Here is an 18,750-nt window from a genome sequence, read left to right as displayed (position 1 = left end):
TATTATAAATAACGTGCGTATTAAAGCAAAATTTTGCAGTAAGATAGATTTGCAACAACTCATAGGAAGAAATGTTATTAGAAGAAAAAAGTAGCAAATTGAAGCTTAGAAAACTTAGAAGCTAAACCAGCCATACTTTAGTTCGTTTCATTCATTTTCATGGCGCCTGTTTCTTATGAGGATGCCATCTCCTTCATCGAATCAATCTTTGCGAAAGCACGATTAGAAGATATCAAAACTTGCTGCTAATATGGAGAAAGATTTAAAAAGCATTATCTTTCAGCTGAAGTAGGAAGAGTCTAGGAACCCTATAAGCGAAAACGTATGTGATCAACCGTCGTGTAAAGATTCTTTTTTTATTTTAAAAATGTCCTTTCTGCGTCTTTGTTAGTATCGAAAAACCAGCGCGGCAATCAAAGGGCACGAAAAAACTGTTCTTAAAAAGCTGGTCTTGTCAAACGATCGCGCGGGAAAATTTCTCTGTGAATCACTGTGCAAACACAGCTTGTCTACACAACAACAGACAATTAACTTAGAATCCAAACTTTCTGCAAATGCCGAATTTTTTTTGGCAAACTCAGTCCATCTTTCAAACAATTTTGTGGTTTAAAGATGCCGTGTTAAAAACAGAGGAAGTTGAAATCATTCTGAATATTCAGGATACTATCTGCTACTCAATTTTCGCCAGCCTTTCCAGCAGATTTTCACTTAACTTAACAAGAGCTTTTAACGAATTCTACTTCCTCAAAAGCCGTTCAAGTGCTACCAGAGTAATAAAGGTGTGTTTTCGGTGTTGCATAAGTTTTCCCGTAAGTAAAACGCGTGTAAAGAAAGCCCACGCAAGCAATTTCCACTGCTGCGTAAAAAACGCGTGCGAAAAACGGTGTCACGGTCGTAAAAGTTAAAAGCTGTTAAACTCTACGCCCCCAAGATTGCCACGTGCGTAATACGCACGGAAACGTCTTGAAAACAACCTCGAAGTGGAATTATGGGAACGTTTGGTCAACGTTCATTTCAACGTGCGTAATTTTTTTAAACGCAATCTTACGCATGTGGACTGTGAAAACGCGACAGCGGAAATCTTTTAAATCGGGAATTTGCACTAAGATAAAGCTCCTCAACTGCTTACAGCCACTGGAAAAGGCGCCTATCAACTTATTACTCGCACAACTCACTCATAGCTAATGAAAGTGTCATGATGCCTTTCACCCACGCTCGTATCCTAGGAAACGCCTCTGCACATTCTAATTAAAATTGAACAACCCTTTTTGATGACGGTTATCATATTATTGTTGAGATCAATGCGTTTTTACTCCTGTTATTTCCTTTAAAAGAATCAGTGATCACCTTAAATTGCCGAAAGAACACGTACTCAGGCAATTTCATGACCGTACAACTCAGTTCCGTTATTTGTTAGAACTTGTAGAAATGTCATCCATATACAGTCTGTACTTTGATATTTGTTCAAAAATTTGCAATTGAATCTGATGAATATGTAATGTTTACCGACTGAAGGAGCATCTAAGAGATGTATGAAGGAACATTCTCCCATTTCTTCCTTTCATATTAGACCCTATTATTCTTTAGCCCTATCAGCCGCAAACTGTGTTTTGACTTCTGATCGTCACCATGTCTGTGGGCCTGAAGATGTTTAAAACACATCGACTAACGCTCAGCATTAAAAGTACTTACACCAGTTTTTTTTTTATGATGATCCTATGCGCTTTTTACATTGTTCTCGAAGTTTTGTCCCCTGCTGTCCAACGCAGATTCGTCTCCCATAATTGGGAGAGTATTGACGCGCGAGTGCTCTCACTGACGTGAATTGTAATGCAGACGCGAACCAGGCGCTGGTTTGGCTGCTTGCTGAAACGTGTATTTAACCCGACATCTCTGCGGATAATTTTTATCAAAATGTGTAATGTATTGATTAAAAAATAAAATAGATACCATTTATTCAAATTTCTGATAACTTTTTTCCCTACGCCCGATAATTAGAACATCCTTCGCCTCATCAGGATTCAACTGTATTTCTTTTGCCCTCAGAATCAGTTCTATACATGCATTTTTTAATGTTCTAACCCTTCCAGAAAAACTCACCGAATGTTTCCCTAAAGTATTCCAGAGAACTCTTACAGTCGCTGATTACATTTTAAAACCCTTTAATCAGCTTTATTTCTACATACAATGGTTGAAACTATAAATCATCTGGCAAACTTCGCTCAACGAATTGAGTGAACAGAAAATGATCTCTAAGTTTTCTAGTCTTAGTAATTTTCCTTATGAAAGGCGAACGTATTTACAACCAAGGCCACGCATGAGATATAGTAATTCTGAAGAGCGTTTATACGAAATGCATTTGGCGGCAAGAAGTCGTTATTTAAGATGGCAATCGGAAAGGCCGGTTTGCTTTAATCCGTGCGTGCTGAAAACGATCCTCATTATAACTTAGTGTTGATCGATGAATACAGAGCAGTACTTAATTGGAGGTTTCAATTTTACACTTTTCTTATGATTTGGATGGGTGTATTCCCCTCGATTAACTATGTGTAAATTGTATTTAAGAAATATTCTGACAGAATTACTTCTTTCGAGTCCAAGATGGCTGCCAGGCGGCATTTGCAGCGCCACTTTGACAAGTCCCGGACTTTTACTGAGTCCTATTTAAAAATGAGTAAGCGTATCCAATGTCCTACTTACGACTTGAGATACACATTACTCATAAGATCTACAGAGAATGATTTTTGAGAATACCTTAGCAAAGAATCTGTTCATTGTTCCATAACACAAAGGATGTAATGCACTGGGTAGGCAAATCAAAATAAAATTATAATCCATGAAGAGTTGATGATGGCGAAATTGATACGCATTGATCTTAAAAACCCTTTCCCACACATAGTGAGCTTGATACGGAAAATAACAAACAACAAAAATAATAATGAGCGCAAAAATCATCTTAAGCAAATCTTTCTCTGGGTCTGTATTTTCGGTTTTACTGTCTCTTTGGTTATTCTTGTCGAGCACGACACTCCTTTGTTCCTTCATTCTCGCATCCTCTCCCAAATCTTGTAGCTCCATTTGATCTTCGATTTCAACAACACAAGACGATTCGGCAGTCGAGGTCCGCTTTCTTTGGTTAATCTGCACAATCCGCCTCTTCAAGTTCCACGCCACTGCTCCGTAAGATGCCAGCATTATCACATAAGGTAAAGCGTAATTCAAGATAAATCTAATAATCGCATAGTACTCGTTGTTTGTAATAGGCAACTCGATGCATCTGCCATTTCTAAACCTGAGACCGATGAAAAAGGGACAGGCGATTGCAAATGACAACAGCCACAGCCCAGCTATGGTTAGAATTATGATCTTCTTAACTGATGGTCCACGTGGAAGTGGGTTTACAATGAATCTGTAACGATAGAAAGCGATGGCAGCCAGTGAGTAGGTCACAACGAGAAGAGCAATGACTTGGAATGTATTCAAAACGCAGGCGGCCTCTTGAAGAACGGCGTCCGTCGGATTCTGCCAGCTCGCAAACATGACGGCCAAACAAACGCTACTTAGGACTTCCGCGAAGGCCATGTTAGCGACAAGATGGTAGGATAGAGGCTTACGAGAAGGTATGCTCCACACAGCATAACAAACCATGGAGTTGCCGATTAAACTGGCCGAGATGATCACGGAGAAGAGAGTCACACGGAAAATGTAGAGAGCTTTTGTTTCTTCGTACTGTTCTATCCGCGTAATAGATTCCACGGTGGAGGGCTCGGTTGCGTTTGTGATGTTCGTATCGTTGATGAACTGCATTATTTCCTCGTCTTCCTGCACTTGTTGTGTTTCTTGTCCTCGTTGTTGACACCTTAACTGCGAGAGAGATAAGCATAAAAAGATATTATAGTGAGAAACAGTCGAGAGTAAGACTTTCCCCCAGTCTTACTCTCGACTGTTTTGTTGATGTTGAACGTGACAAACCGCTTCAAATTTTAAACCCCGCCGTGAATAGATGAATGCATATGACGAAATTCAATTTGGTTTAATTATAAATAAATTTGTTATTGCTGTCCTCGTATCTTGTATCTCGTACCTCGATATACATTTGTCGATTATCATCACTACAAGTAAGACTTTTTAAATATTTTCCCCGACGACTTCTTTCTTGAGTATTGAATAACACAAATCACGCCAAATTTTCAGACTAGTGACAAATGAATGACGATTCAATGATAAATTATAAAACCTGCTATTGTCAAAGATCTCTCCGAGAACGACGCGCGGATATTACAAACTCAGCTGGTACAGGGCCAAAATCAATGCAACAGTTTTAAATCACACAAACATCGCAACTCCCAGTGATTCCCGAAGTACATTCGTGGGGTATAAATAACCCTGTAAACATTGTCAGAGGAAGTCATGGTGGTAAATTATTAAAGATATCCAACCGATAGATAGGGATAAAGTTCAATTCTTAGCTGGCTGCCATTCAATTATAACTAAAATCTGCGCGGTGCAGCCTTTTCATTTAGTGTTTTAAGGGAGAAAAACTCACGCGAAATATCGATTACGACGCATCTAATGCTTTAAGCAAAATTCACTTCGGATAGGTTGCGACATAAAAATTTCTTTTCAATCGGCATATTGATTTTTTAAAACTTAAAGAGAAGTTTACTCTGTAGAGACAACTCAAAGCGCAAAATATGCATCTGCTCTTTAAACACACATGGGACAATTTGCTGAGAGCACCAGCCGTCAGCCTATTAAAAAAACAGAGAAGCACTTCGGCCTTTCTTCACGTCACTCACAAAGCTCCCCAGAGCTAACATGTTTTTTTTGTTACTGCACGTGTATCCTAAGAAGTACCGTTGCACATTTGATCAAAAGTGAACGGCACAATTTTAATGCCTTAGGGTTATTTGCGAGGGTAGATCAATATCATCAGTCAAATTCCTGTCTTTTACATAGAAAGAAGTCAAAATTTGTTTCTTGGCTTGGGAATTGTTTTAAACCACACTTACAAAAATCCAGATTTGAATTTCATCACACCAATCCTATTTTGTCTGCGGTTATTGTAAACTCTCAGTCTTCCAAAACAACACTCACTATATCTCGTAAAGATGGCGCAAGAACTTTCTACTTGTTTATCAGAAAATGATCTCCCAAGCACGATTAACTGAATATTTCAGTAGAGAACTGGAGGTCCTGCCGACAAAAGATAAGGCCTTTTATAGACCTTATTCATAAATGGCCGCCGCGCGGAAACGGTCTGGTTTTAAATGCACGAAAGCGAGGCTTGGTAGGCCAGAAAATTCTTGGAGAGCATATTTGTGACTATAATTTCTCAAACTGCCGCTTGAAATTCGAAATAGTCCAAGTGTAACGATTTTTAAGTCAAAGCTTAAGACACATCTATTCAAGCTGGCTTACAGTTTGTTTTGATATTTTGTCGTTTATCATTTTAATATTTGTAGTTAATAATGTTGTAAAGCGCTTTAGAATATTTTATAATTTTAGCGCTTTAGAAATGTAAATTATTATTATTATTATTATAAATAATATCGTCTAAGTAGTCTAAAGTTTTTGAGGATATTGGCAGGAAAAAGATTTCTTAGTCACTTAACGGGATATCTCTGAGTTATAGAAAGATTTCCGCGTGAAGAGCCTTGGAGATGCCGACAAATTGCTGTGTCCCGCTCTCTAGTTCATATAAGAACCATACCACTTTAAAGGCATTAGTGGAGATTTCACCTAAAGGGGGGTTTCACATTTATTGGGCTATCAATGTAAAATGGGGTTGACAGGCGACTCTCCAGGGCGTGTTTAGAGTAGCCTATTCAAAGTTTGGCTCTAACGAGTATGTCTTTGGGCGACCGTCCTCTTTTGTAAAATACGAGAAGCGGATTTTTGTATATTTCGTTCAGTAGTGGTTGTATTTCTATTAAATGCCAGTGTCTCATGAGAATTTGCTTTAGGTTTGGCACTGATGGTTGATATTGTGTAACAAAAGGCAAGATTCGTTGGTTCGTCTTTTGTTTCTGTTGAAGAGCGAATTTCCTGTTTTTTAATTCACTTCTGAGAGAGTTGTGCTAATGAGGTCGTCTGGGTAGCCTCTCTTTAGCAAATGCGCTTAATTTGTAATTTTCTCCTCGAATATTGTCTGAGAGGAGTTTGTTCGTAGAAGTCTAAGGGTCCCCCCTTTTATGAAGTCTTTTTTAATTCTTTGTGGGTGACAGGAACTATAGTGTGTATACTGAAATGTCTCAGTTTGTGGAAATGAGTACGCACATCAGGGATTGCGTCTTTTTCGAATCGTTCGCCTTTGTAGATGTACAGCTATTTTTTTTTTACTGTCTCGATCACTAAGTTGTCTTGATTGCTTTCAGCTTGCGCCAAACAATATTTTAAACGTAATAATACAATCCATGCGCGTGCTACTAGACAAAGCAACCTCTTACATCCGCCTGCTGTGAGAACTGAGATTGCAAAAAGATCCTTCTATTATTATGGTTGCACTCTTTTTAACGAATTATCTTAATGATATTTCGTGTTATACATCTTTTAATCTTTTACTTGTAAATAGTTCTCTATTTATATTATTTCCTGTTTTAGTGTAATGTTTTAATGTTGTTGCTCAGGGCTCCCATTGATAACAGACAGCTTTTTGCGTCTGAAGGGGCTACCCTGAGCCTTATAAATTAATAAAGGTTTTCACTTCACTTCACTTTCCACTACCAACGAATATTGGAACTCTTTGTTTATGCAAACTTCAATTACTGCTGTGACAAAATGTATCTGGACTACGCGCGCCATCTTTTCACTCAGCTCAAAGCCTCCTCGAAGCTTTAAAATTTGTCTCCATATTAACGATGTTTTAATTTTCTTCACCATTTCCCTTACACTCTTTCAATCCTAGGTATCCATTTTAAAATTCCGGGCAAAGGTCTCCGCCACCAAAAGCGGAAAAACGAGGGTAGCGTCTGAGTAAACCTAAAAGGAAATAATTAACATTTATATTAGCAATGGAATAAGAAATAGCTTATTCACTCTTCCACCTGTGTTCCATTTTAACTACATATCACCCATAAAACAATCGCATACAACCATAATCCTTGACTTCCCCATAGTGGTTTAAGACTCTACGCGGCTACTTTCGTAAGTGCATCGTATTGTATTGTAATCTTTATTTGGACACGATCAATTTATCAGCCTATAAAAATACATATCACATACGCTAAGATATTTAAAATTAAAACTACATACCATAACACTAAAGCTGTTTTCCGTGAATGCCGTGCGTTAGACTTAAAGAATGTCATTGATCTTACGTTTAAATGACCCCAGAGACTCTGTGTTCCTTATATCGCGAGGTAAACTGTTCCATAATGTGGCGCCATTGTAGCTAAAGCTTTTTCTGTAATAATTAGTGCGCGGTAGTGGAACATTAAGCTTATTTTCAGAGTCCCTGAGGTCATAAGCAGAGTCACGCCACGTAAACTTTGAATATAGATACATTGGAGCTAGCCCGTGCAGACATCTAAACATCATGGTGGCTTTATGGATTTCCTGCTGGCGTGCAAGATTTTTCCACCCTAAAAACTCGAGTAGCTCAGTTGCATCAGCATCATAGTTAGAGTATGTCAACACACGGGCTGCTCTATTCTGCAATTTCTGCAGTTTGTCTCGTAGCGTTTTCCCACAGCTACCCCAAACAATGTCACAGTAATCAAAGTGAGGTTTTACTAAAGCTTGGTAGATGAGATGTAAGGTTGATGCTGGGATCAGGTGCCTAATTCGCTTTAGGGCCCCGATACCAGAGGCGATCTTTTTCGTTAGTTTTTCGATGTGACTATGCCAATCGAGTTTATCGTCTATTATTACACCAAGCGATTTTGTAGCTGTAACCTGGCTCACTTGAGTATTGTTCATTCTAATTGTTGGTGAAGCTGTGAGAGTATTCAGTCTCTGCCTCGACCCTATTAGCATGAATTCGGTTTTAGTCATGTTCAACGTGAGTTTGTTCGCTTGTAGCCAGTTGAAGACGTTTTCTAGGTCTTCATTTAGACAAAACTGAACGTTCTCAAGATTGCTTCCCGCATATGTGAGGTGCGTGTCATCGGCATACATTCTCGGTTTACAATTTGATAAGCAATTTGGAAGATCGTTGATATATAATAAGAACAATAATGGACCGAGGATGGTCCCTTGAGGGACACCGCAAGTCAACGAGTAGCTTTTGGATAGCGACCCGTTGACAGAGCATTTTTGTGTTCGCTTTTCCAAATTTGACTGAAACCATCTGAAAGATTTTCCATGTATACCATAATAGTTTAGTTTCGATAGAAGGATCTGATGATCAACAGTGTCAAAAGCTTTTTTCAAATCTAGAGAAATAACTCCATTGATTTTCTCGTTATCAATATTATATAAGAATCTGTCGCTTCCAACAAAGCTGTTACTGTTGAATGATTAGCACGAAACCCTGATTGGTTTTGACATAGAATATCGTGCTCTTCCAAATAGGCATATAACTGTTCATAAACTATCCTTTCAAACACCTTCGCCATTATTGGAATCACCGATATTGGGCGGTAATTGTTAGCATCACCGCGGTCACCCTGTTTATAAAGAGGGGTAATCCTTGCATATTTCCAGTCGTCTGGGAACGTCCTTATTGTCATTATAAATTTATTGAATGCCATAACAATAAACCGGAAAAGTGATCTACAAATTCGCTGTCACCAATAAAAAGACAAACATTTATCATGCAATTTAAGTCAAACTTAATTTTTACTTAACTAGTTTTCTTTTGTTGTATCGCTCACCTTTGTAAGTTGCACAAAAGTATCGTCCACTATCGCTGTTGCCGCAAAATACGCGGGCTGCACAAACATTTATCTTCATGATCAGTCTGTATCTGAAATAATGGCTTGGTTAACAAGTCACTTTTAAGATAAAGTCAGCAGAAATGAGCAGAGTAAAACGGTGAGGAACAACTCAAGATGAAAAAACTTTCAGCCGGAAACAACAATGATAAAAAACCTGAGAATAATGCTCGAAATCCAACAAGGAATTTTTCGACTTGACGAACATATTCATCATCGTGTTTTTAAGATTTACACAGAATGATTTTTGAAAATGCCTTAGCAAAGAAACTGTTCATTGTTCCATAACACAAAGGATGCAAGGCACTGGGAAGGCAAATCAAAATAAAATTATAATCCATAAAGAGTTGATGATATCGAAATTGATGCGCATCGATCTTACAAACCCTTTCCCACACATAATGGGCTTGATACGGAAAATAACAAACAACAAAAATAATAATGAGCACAAAAATCATCTTAAGCAAATCTTTCTCCAGGTCTGTGTTTTCGGGTTTACTGTCTCTCCGGTTATTCTGGTCGAGCAGAACACTTCTTCGTTCCTCCATTCTCGTGCAGTCTCGTAACTCTTGGAGTTCAGTTTCCACCACAGAAGAGGATGTAACAACCAATGGGTCGCGATTTCCCCTATTAATCTGCACAATTCGCCTCCTCAAGTTCCAAGCCACTGCTCCGTAAGATGCCAGCATTATCACATAAGGCAAAGCGTAATTCAAGATGAATCTAATAATCGCATAGTACTCATTGTTTATGATAGGCAGCTCGACGCATCTGCCATTTCTTAAACCTGAGACCGATGAAAAAGGGGAAGGCGATTGCAAATGACAACAGCCACAGCCCAGCTATGGTTAGAATTAACATCTTCTTAACTAATGGTCCACGTGGAAGTGGGTTTACAATGAATCTGTAACGATAGAAAGCGATGGCAGCCAGTGAGTAGGTCACAACGAGAAGAGCAATGACTTGGAATGTAATCAAAACGCAGGTGGCCTCTTTAAGAACGGCGTTTCCTGTAGGCTGCCGGCTCGCAAACATGACGGCCAGACAAATGCTGCGTAGAATTTCTGCGAAGGCAATGTTAGCGACGAGATGGTAGGACAGAGGCTTACGGGAGGGTATGGTACACACAGCATAAAACACCATGGAGTTGCCGATTATACTGGCCGAGATGATCACGGAGAAGAGGGTCACACGGAAAATGTTGAGAGCTTTTGTTTCTTCATACTGTTCCAATTCTATCAACGTAATGGGTTCCACGATGGAGGGCTCGGTTGAGTTTGTACTGTTTGTAATGTTGAACGGCATGTTTGGTCTTTTTTTGTCGACACTTTCAAAGGTTTAAAATTACACTGTTAGATCAGAATATTTTGATCACTAGTGAGCTTTCGTGCCACTTCAAAGTTGAAGGAGGGGAAAGGAACTATTTTAGCTTCACTGAACAAAGAGGCTGCTTCAAAACTTGAATATCGTTGAATGTTTAGCAGTGATGTCGACAATAATTAAAACGCGATTTTATGCCGACTGTTAACCAACAATTTGCGTTAATTGTTTGGTTTGAATATTTGGTGTCACAAAGGAGCCGATTTTTGGACATTTTGTTAAAGTGATGTTTACTTTTGTCGCCAAGTTCCATTTAGAAAACAGATATCAATTATTAGAGTTAATAGCGTTCGAAATGAGATAAAATTATTTCTCCTTTCTATTTTCATATCCAGCTATTCTTCTGAGAGTCATCTTTGAAAAAAAAGTTGTCTCAAATTGTTCACTGTGTATGCTATTATTGCAAAGCCGAATAAAATGTTTTGTCTGAAAGCCGGCACTATTCTGCGCCTCTAAATTTTTCTTTAATTTGGTAGGGCACGGTAAATTTTAATTTGAAACGAACGTGAAGAACTCATTTCAGTGTATTTCTAACCATTGACAGGCCAAAACACGAAAGACAATACCATGAAACATTGTCTCTCCTTTCGTAAGCAAAACTTCAAGAGGCGCTATAAAATAATTTAAAGTAAAACATACTTCATTCTGTTCTACTCTCGAAGTGTCTAGTAAATGCACTTGACAAGTTGGTCACGGTATTAGGTTGCGACGGAAATTTCTCTTCGGAACTTCAAAGGCCCGATTGAATGAGCTAAAATAAAGTACTTTGTATTATATACTACCTACCGCTCACTCCTACAGTTTCGCTGCGTGCTTCTACTTGTCTTTCTCTGTGACAGCCGCCGGTTGACTAACAAAGCTCAACTGAAATACTAATACCCAACGGACAATTTTCACCTGCATAAAACACTGTTTCGCAAATGCAATTACAATTCAGCTCTAAAGCTGTCAGGATATAAACCAATGGAAAAGGCTGAGTTTTACGTAGCTTACCATTTAAGATGACAATTTATTTCATGTTCGTTTTCGTGCAGTAAAGTGTTTTAATTAGTACGTCCTACTAACTTGATGAGTTTTGTTAAACGCAATACCTCCGATAAGAAGAAGTTCCTTGTCTCAACTTCAGTGAACCGATTTTAAAGAAAGCATATGTGGGGGGAAAAAGGGCTAGCGCAATTCACTAAGTTTCGTTTCTTTTCGCTATCAAAGTATTGAAAGCTGTTCTTTCGATGATCATCGGGAAAAATAGTTATGACATATTTTAAGGTAGGGGTATACCGTTTAACCGCCAGATGTACACATATTTACCAAAGAAAGAGGATGACACATCGCTCGCCTCGGATCTAAAAGTACTGAACACAGGAAGTGGAAACACATGTGATAACACGAGAACAACTATAACCTCTGAGGAGCTCTGTGGAAAATGAAAACAGCATTAAAATTCTGTCATGAATATTTTCAGTGGCTTAAAACTCTTCCCTACTGAATGAACTTTTAAGGTTATTTTTCTTCAGCATGAAGAGCATTGATTATTAACTACCTGCATTATATACAGGAACGAAAATTAAAGTCAAACTGGCAACAAACAAATTCATTCTAAAAGCAAATACGAGATTGCAAGATGTCACTGTTCACTGAACAACCTCCTCCTTTTCAACCATGCTCTCAGGAAACTCCTCTGCACGTCAAGTTGATTTTAATAAAAAATTTAAAAGCACGTTTTCATGATGGTTATCATATTATCGTTTAGATCGGATGCGTATTTACTCCTGTTATTTCTTTTGAAAAAGAATCAATGATCACCTGAAATTGAAAGAGCAAATACCTAGGTCCATCTCATGAACGAAAATTCAGTTCCGTCATTTGTTAGAATTTAAAGGAATATTACCTATGTACAGTCTGTAGTTTGACCTACTTTGATATTTGTCTGCAAATTTGCAATTGAACCCGACGAATATGTAATGTTTACCGACTGAAGGAGCATCCGATATTTTGGACCGGAAGATTACTTTCTTCGCAAACAATGACAAAAAACTTGGCACACATACATTAAGAAAACCCACTAATTAAACATGATATTTTATTGCCTGTCAATCTGTCTACGTGTCCAGGGCCATGTCTATGTTGGCGTCTCAATTAAAGTCTCTTGTTAAAGTTTTGTGTTCTTGCGTCATACCCTTGCTTCACGTCCTCCACAGATAAACACGACATGCCGTAATTTTCTTTCGAAGTGGTACAGTAAAATAAGAAAAAGAAGTTAAACTGAGTAAAACTAGGAACATTCATTTGAAAAAGCAAAATGATACTTTTTGATGCTGGCTTAAAACTGACAAAGATTATGTCGGACTCTACAGTTGTTGTTGCACCTCTCCTGATCTTAAAAAAAGTTGTAAAAAAGGGAATCATGATTTTAGATGTTTGAGATTTAAAATAGACGGTGAAGTGAGGAACTTAATAGTATGCGGTTGTAATAAAAAAATAAACACAGAAACGTGGGCCTTCTGTTTTGAACAAGAAGTAAAACAATCAGATTATTCGTACTCAATATTTAAGCGTCTTAAAATCTTAAGCTCATAATCTAATTATTATCAAATGGTTAGACCGTGTAGGTACGGCTTGTTTTTGCTTTTCCTTTGCTGGCACAAATTTTGTCCCTTGTCCCATTAATCTGCAAAGTTTTCATGGATCTTGCTTTGTTTGGCATGTACAAAAATCCTGGTGAAAAAAAAAAATAGTATAAACAGTTGTGCCGTCAGTTAAACATTTTCAGTTGTCCCTCTGTAGCAAGTTCCTCAAATGGATGATTCTGAGAGATATATGAAGCAACATTCTCCCTTCTCTTTCTTTCATTTACCTTATAAGATTTTATTATTCTTGAGCCCTATCAGCCAAAAACTACCTCGAGTTTCTTGACAAAAAAATTGAATTCAGTGTAAGGTGTTTTGACTTCTGATCGTCACCATGTCTGTGGCCTGAGGGTATTTACAACACATTGACTAATGCTCAGCGTTAAATGCAATTACACCAGTCTTTTACTTATCATGATTATCCATGCAATTCAGTCGTCTCTACCCTCCTGACAAATAATTCAGGGAAGAAGGATACGCTTGCGATGGTGTTTTTCCATTGTTCTCGAAGTTTTGCCCCCTGCTGTTCAACAGATATTACATACATACATACATACATACATAACTTTATTTGATAACGCAGGTTAAAAATTTACGCAACTTTACAGCTGATGTGGACCTGCCTAAAGTAATTAGTCTATAATTATATAAAATACAAATATGATACAATTTATAAGTTGAATTAATTAAGTAAACCATGAAATTTTAGTAATAGTGAAAATTTGGTTTCATGTTTTGTATAACATTATCTCCCTTTTCAAAATTAATATTCCTGACAGTTTGCTTGGATTGTTTTAAGTTATATATAAAAATAGACAAATTTGGAGAATCTTTAAGATTATCTGGTAGTGAATTGCATGCTACTGCAGATCTATGAGCAAAGGACCGACGACCCAGTTCAGTTTTGGGCCTATTAAGTACAACATTCAGGGATTTCCTTAAGTTATAGCTGTTAGAGTTCTTGGTCACCAAACAATTAATTTCCCGCAACCCTAGATTATAATAAGCATTATATGTGATAGTTAAGATACGGAGCTTATAAAAATACCCTAAAGGCACCCAGCCAACCTTAGAAAGTACATCACTATCCTTAAAACTATTTGGTAACTTATGAATCAGCCTAGCAGCCCTGATGTGAATCATTTCTAGATCTTTAAGCTTGGGTCCAGACCCCCAAATCACAATTCCATATAGAGCACTTGGAATAAAAAGTCTCCAAGATAGATGTAGATAGGAAATTTATTCGTCTCCTGTGACTAGAACATTTGCAGGCGCGCACCTGGCGCTGATTTGGCTGCTTGCTGAGGTGAGTATCTAGACATCTCTAGATCTGTGGATAATTTTCATTAAAATGTGCAATGTATTACTAAAAATGTAATAAACATCATTTATTTCATATTTCAGGTCACTTGTCCTCTACGCCCGCTAACTAGAAGATTCAACTGACTGTATTTCTTTTTGCCTCCTATAGGCGCATTTTCTTTTAAGTTCCAGCCCTTCCAGAAAAACTCACTGAACGGAACTTTAATTTACTGTTACTAATTACATCATCCTTAAATCAAATTTAATCAGCTGCGTAGCATTCAACCACCGGAAGCCTTTATTTTTACATACAGTGATTGAAACAATAAATCGTCTGGCACACCTCGTTCAACGAATTTAGTGAACAGAGAATAATCTATATAGGTTCGACTTTTAATTCAAGTTCAAACGTTACATCTCACATGTGCCGAACTTAATGCATGAATTATAGGAGATTATTATGATTCATTTATTACCCACAACTCGCCAGGAATTCTGCGAATGCCATGCGCGAAAAAGCCAAAACAGCCCAAAAAAATGGTGGGAGACGAAGGAATTTGTAGTTCTTGCTTTGCAAAGACAAAATTTAGTTGTTTGACGTGTGGTGATTACTTTTGTATGAGGTGTTAGGTTTTTGAAAACGAAGAGGGCACTCCTGGGTGGAAAGTAGGAAAATCTGTGGCATATTGTGGGTCGTGTCTCAATGAAATGATGGAAAGTGAATCAAGTCAGAGTATCATGACGAGAAGCCAAGATGACGAAGCAAAAGCAAACAGCAAAAACGAAAGCATCAGCAAAACAATTAAGCAAACGCTCAATAGAAGTCTTCGTCTAGCACTTAAGTAGTGCGCCTGGGAATATTGACAGCGAACAGAGTTGAATAAGACAGAGTTAAATTCGAAGGTTGAATCAAATGTTGCATTTAACTATTTTAGTCGACTAAAATAGGAGTTAAGTTCGGCACGTGAAATTCGACGTTTGAATTGGGCCTAAGTAGTTTACCTTATAAAAGGCGAACCTATTTACAACCAAGGCCACAAATGGGATATAGTAATTCTGAAGAGCGTTTATACGCAATGCACTTGGCGGCAAGAAGTCGTTATTTAAGACGGCAATCGGAAAGGCTGCTTTGCTTTAATTTGTGCTTGCTGAAAACGATCCGCAGTATAACTCAGCTTTGAATACAGAGTGCTACGTCATTGGAGGTTTCAGTTTTACAGTTTTCCTGTGATTTTCACATGGGGTATTAACGCAAAAGCTCGCACTGACGTAAATTGTATTTAAGAAATACTCTGACATAATTACCCCTTTGGACCTAGCTTACATCACTCATTGTAATAGAACAGGCCGTACGAATGCCCCGGCCGGACCAATACTCATGGTCTTAAAATAAGTGAATTGCTGCCTTTCTATAATATCAAGAAATGGATAGATATTCTAGTCTTCTCGGATAAGGACGAATGAACCGTAGGCCCCGTCCCCTTCAGCGTTAGGGGTAGGAGACGTTAATTTCCCACGCACGAGATTACTGTGTGGTGGATGTCCTCCCATGGGGTGGGATGGAGTAGTGCAAATACAAACATTTGTCCACGAACAAGTTTTTTAAGTTCTCGAACCCTTGAACGGAGGATTTCCCCTCAGAAATACACACATTACTCGTAAGATCTACAGAGAATGATTCTTGAGAACGCCTTAGCAAAGAAACTGTTCATTGTTCCATAACACAAAGGATGTAAGGCACTGGGAAGGCAAATCAAAATAAAATTGTAATCCATAAAGAGTTGATGATATCGAAATTCATACGCATCGATCTTACAAACCCTTTCCCACACATAATGGGCTTGATACGGAAAATAACAAACAACAAAAGTAATAATAAGCACAAAAATCATCTTGAGCAAATCTTTCTGTGGGTCTGTGTTGTCTCGTTTACAGTCTCTCTCGTTATTTTTGTCGAGCACGACACTCCTCTGTTCCTTCATTCTTGCGTCCTGTCCCAAATCTTGTAGTCCCATTTGATCTTCGATTTGAACAACACAAGACGATTCGGCAGTCGAGGTCCACTTTCTTTGGTTAATCTGCACAATTCGCCTCCTCAAGTTCCATGCCACTGCTCCGTAAGATGCCAGCATTATCACATAAGGTAATGCGTAATTCAAGATGAATCTAATAATCGCATAGTACTCATTGTTTGTGATAGGCAGCTCGATGCATCTGCCATTTCTAAACCTGAGACCGATGAAAAAGGGACAGGCGAATGCAATTGACAACAACCATGGCCCAGCTATGGTTAGAATTTTGATCTTCTTAACTGGTGGTCCGCGTGGAAGTGGGTTTACAATGAATCTGTATCGATAGAAAGCGATGGCAGCCAGTGAGTAGGTCACAACGAGAAGAGCAATCACTTGGAATGTATTCATTTATTTATTTTATTTTATTTAATCGCTTTCACCATACTTACAATACTAAAAGGACTAAAATACACATATGAACAAGACACAGAAGAGAACGGAGGACAAGGGTGCGGGACACACAACAGAGCGAGGCTCCAAATTAAGTGTGCCCTTACGAGAAATATACAAATACTAACTATGTAAACAACAGACAGTGTAAAAAGTATATAAAAAAGTATATACAATAATAAAAGCAAAAACGAAAACTATATGAATAAATCCCTTATGCGGCCGATAGAAAGTTCTAATAGCAACAGTTACCATCTAATAGAAGATCACGTGACCTGCTGCATTTGCAGCAGATCGACTTCCAGGTGTTGAAGTTAGTGACGTCATAGTTTGTACGAAAAGCAGCGGAATAGCGTTGGAGTACGTGAGATTTAAACTGATTGAGAGAACTAATAATACGAGTGGATACAGGTAAGGTATTCCATAGTTTAGCGACACGATTAATTCAAAACGCAGGCGGCCTCTTGAAGAACGGCGTTTGTCAGATTCTGCCAGCTCGCAAACATAACGGCCAAACAAACGCTACTTAGGACTTTCGCAAAGACCATGTTAGCGACAAGATGGTAGGATAGAGGCTTACGAGAAGGTATGCTCCACACAGCATAAAAAACCATGGAGTTGCCAATTATACTGGCCGAGATTATAACGGAGAAGAGGGTCACACGGAAAATGTAAACAGCTTTTGCTTCTTCATACTGTTCTATCCACATAATAGATTCCACGGTGGAGGGCTCGGTTGCGTTTGTGATGTTCGTATCGTTGATGAACTGCATTGTTTCCTCGTCCTCCTGCACTTGTTGTAGATGTTTCTTGTCCTCTTTGTTGACACCACTGCGAGAGAGATAAGCATAAAAAAGATACTGTGTTGAGAAACCGTTTCGTTAAAGACTTTCCCGCAGTCTTACTCTCGACTGTTTTGAACGTCACAAATGGCTCCGAATTTTAAACCCGTGAATATATGAATGATAAATTTTATTTTGGTTTAATTATAATTAAATTTGTTATTGCTGTCCTTGTGTCTTTTATCTCATATCTCGATATACATATATGATCGTTATAACGACCTCTTTGTTGAGTACCGAATACATGTACCGTATTTATTAGATTAAGCGCCCAGGGCGCTTATTTCATTTTTGGACTTTTGGGGTGGGAGCTTATTTCATTTTTGGACTTTTGGGGTGGGAGCTTATTTCATTTTTGGACTTTTGGGGTGGGCGCGTATTCGCAGTGGGTGCTTATTCGAGGCTGAGCGCTTATTAGATTTTCACCATTTTCAGTAAGTAAAACTGAAACAATGAAACTAGAGATTGTAAGCCATTAAAGAAATACCGTACCGTAATAATCAGTCCCCGTATTCCTCTTGTGTACTTTGTTTTTTTTTTGGGGGGGGGAGGGGGTGGGCACTTACTCGAGGTTGGGCGCTTACTCGAGGTTGGGCACTTAAAAAGTACTTTTTGGGGGTGAGGTGTTGGGGTGGGCGCTTTTTAGAGGTTGGACGCTTATTAACTTTTTCTACCTTCAGGGTGGGCGCTTATTCGAGGTTGGGCGCTTAATCGAATAAGCACGGTAACACGAATGACGCCAAATTTTCAGACTAGTGACAAATGAATGACGATTCAATGATAAATTATAATGCTGCTATTGTTAAAGATCTCTCCAAGAACAGCGCTCGTATACATGGATATTACAAACAGCTGGTACAGGGCCAAAATCAATGCGACAGTTTTAAATCACACAAACTCCCAGTGATTCCCGAAATACATTCGTAGGCTATAAATAAGCCTGTAATCATTTTATTTGGTGTAATGATGCCATAATATTATCAGAGGAAGTCATCGTGGTAAATTATTAAAGATATCCAACCGATAGACAGGGATGAGGCTCAATTCTGGGCTATCTGCCATTTAATTATTATAAGGACCTTAAGCAAACAACGACAGCGACGGCAACGAGGATCTGGATAAACAAAAGATCTAATTGGCAAAACAATCGCTCACCACGCGCGTTTTAAAACTTAATACATTTCTTAGCCATCCTTTGCAAAACAACAACGTGAACTCACCAAAATTTGCATCGTCTTCAAACCGAAACCGCGACGGCAAA

General features: G+C 38.4%; 1 protein-coding gene, 1 long non-coding RNA gene and 3 pseudogenes across 2 annotated transcripts in view; all 5 read right to left on the bottom strand.

The window, feature by feature from the left end:
- Window positions 1-2,145: 2,145 nt before the first annotated feature.
- Window positions 2,146-5,043, bottom strand: LOC148733891 (tachykinin-like peptides receptor 86C). The gene is made up of 2 exons (XM_088758400.1): window positions 5,013-5,043; window positions 2,146-3,864 (listed from the first exon to the last, which is right to left on the bottom strand). Exon 2 carries the CDS (start codon window positions 3,805-3,807, stop codon window positions 2,716-2,718), a length of 1,092 nt encoding a protein of 363 aa, XP_088614526.1. The 5' UTR covers window positions 3,808-3,864; window positions 5,013-5,043; the 3' UTR covers window positions 2,146-2,715.
- Window positions 5,044-6,366: 1,323 nt separating this feature from the next.
- LOC148733887 (uncharacterized) overlaps window positions 6,367-18,750 on the bottom strand; it is a 31,844-nt gene continuing 19,460 nt past the window's right edge. Inside the window, exon 3 of the long non-coding RNA XR_016000222.1 lies at window positions 6,367-6,981. This is a non-coding gene — a long non-coding RNA (uncharacterized LOC148733887). The remainder of the gene's footprint in view (window positions 6,982-18,750) is intronic.
- LOC148733890 (cholecystokinin receptor type A-like) lies at window positions 8,860-10,721 on the bottom strand (annotated as a pseudogene).
- LOC148733889 (uncharacterized) lies at window positions 13,434-15,518 on the bottom strand (annotated as a pseudogene).
- On the bottom strand, window positions 15,445-17,476 carry LOC111319104 (putative G protein-coupled receptor tkr-1; annotated as a pseudogene).

This window comes from Stylophora pistillata, chromosome 4 (genome assembly GCF_964205215.1).
Source record: "Stylophora pistillata chromosome 4, jaStyPist1.2, whole genome shotgun sequence".
Taxonomy (NCBI): Eukaryota; Metazoa; Cnidaria; class Anthozoa; order Scleractinia; family Pocilloporidae; genus Stylophora; species Stylophora pistillata.
Note: the sequence above shows the minus strand (reverse complement) of the source record. Positions and strands in the feature narration are given on the sequence as shown.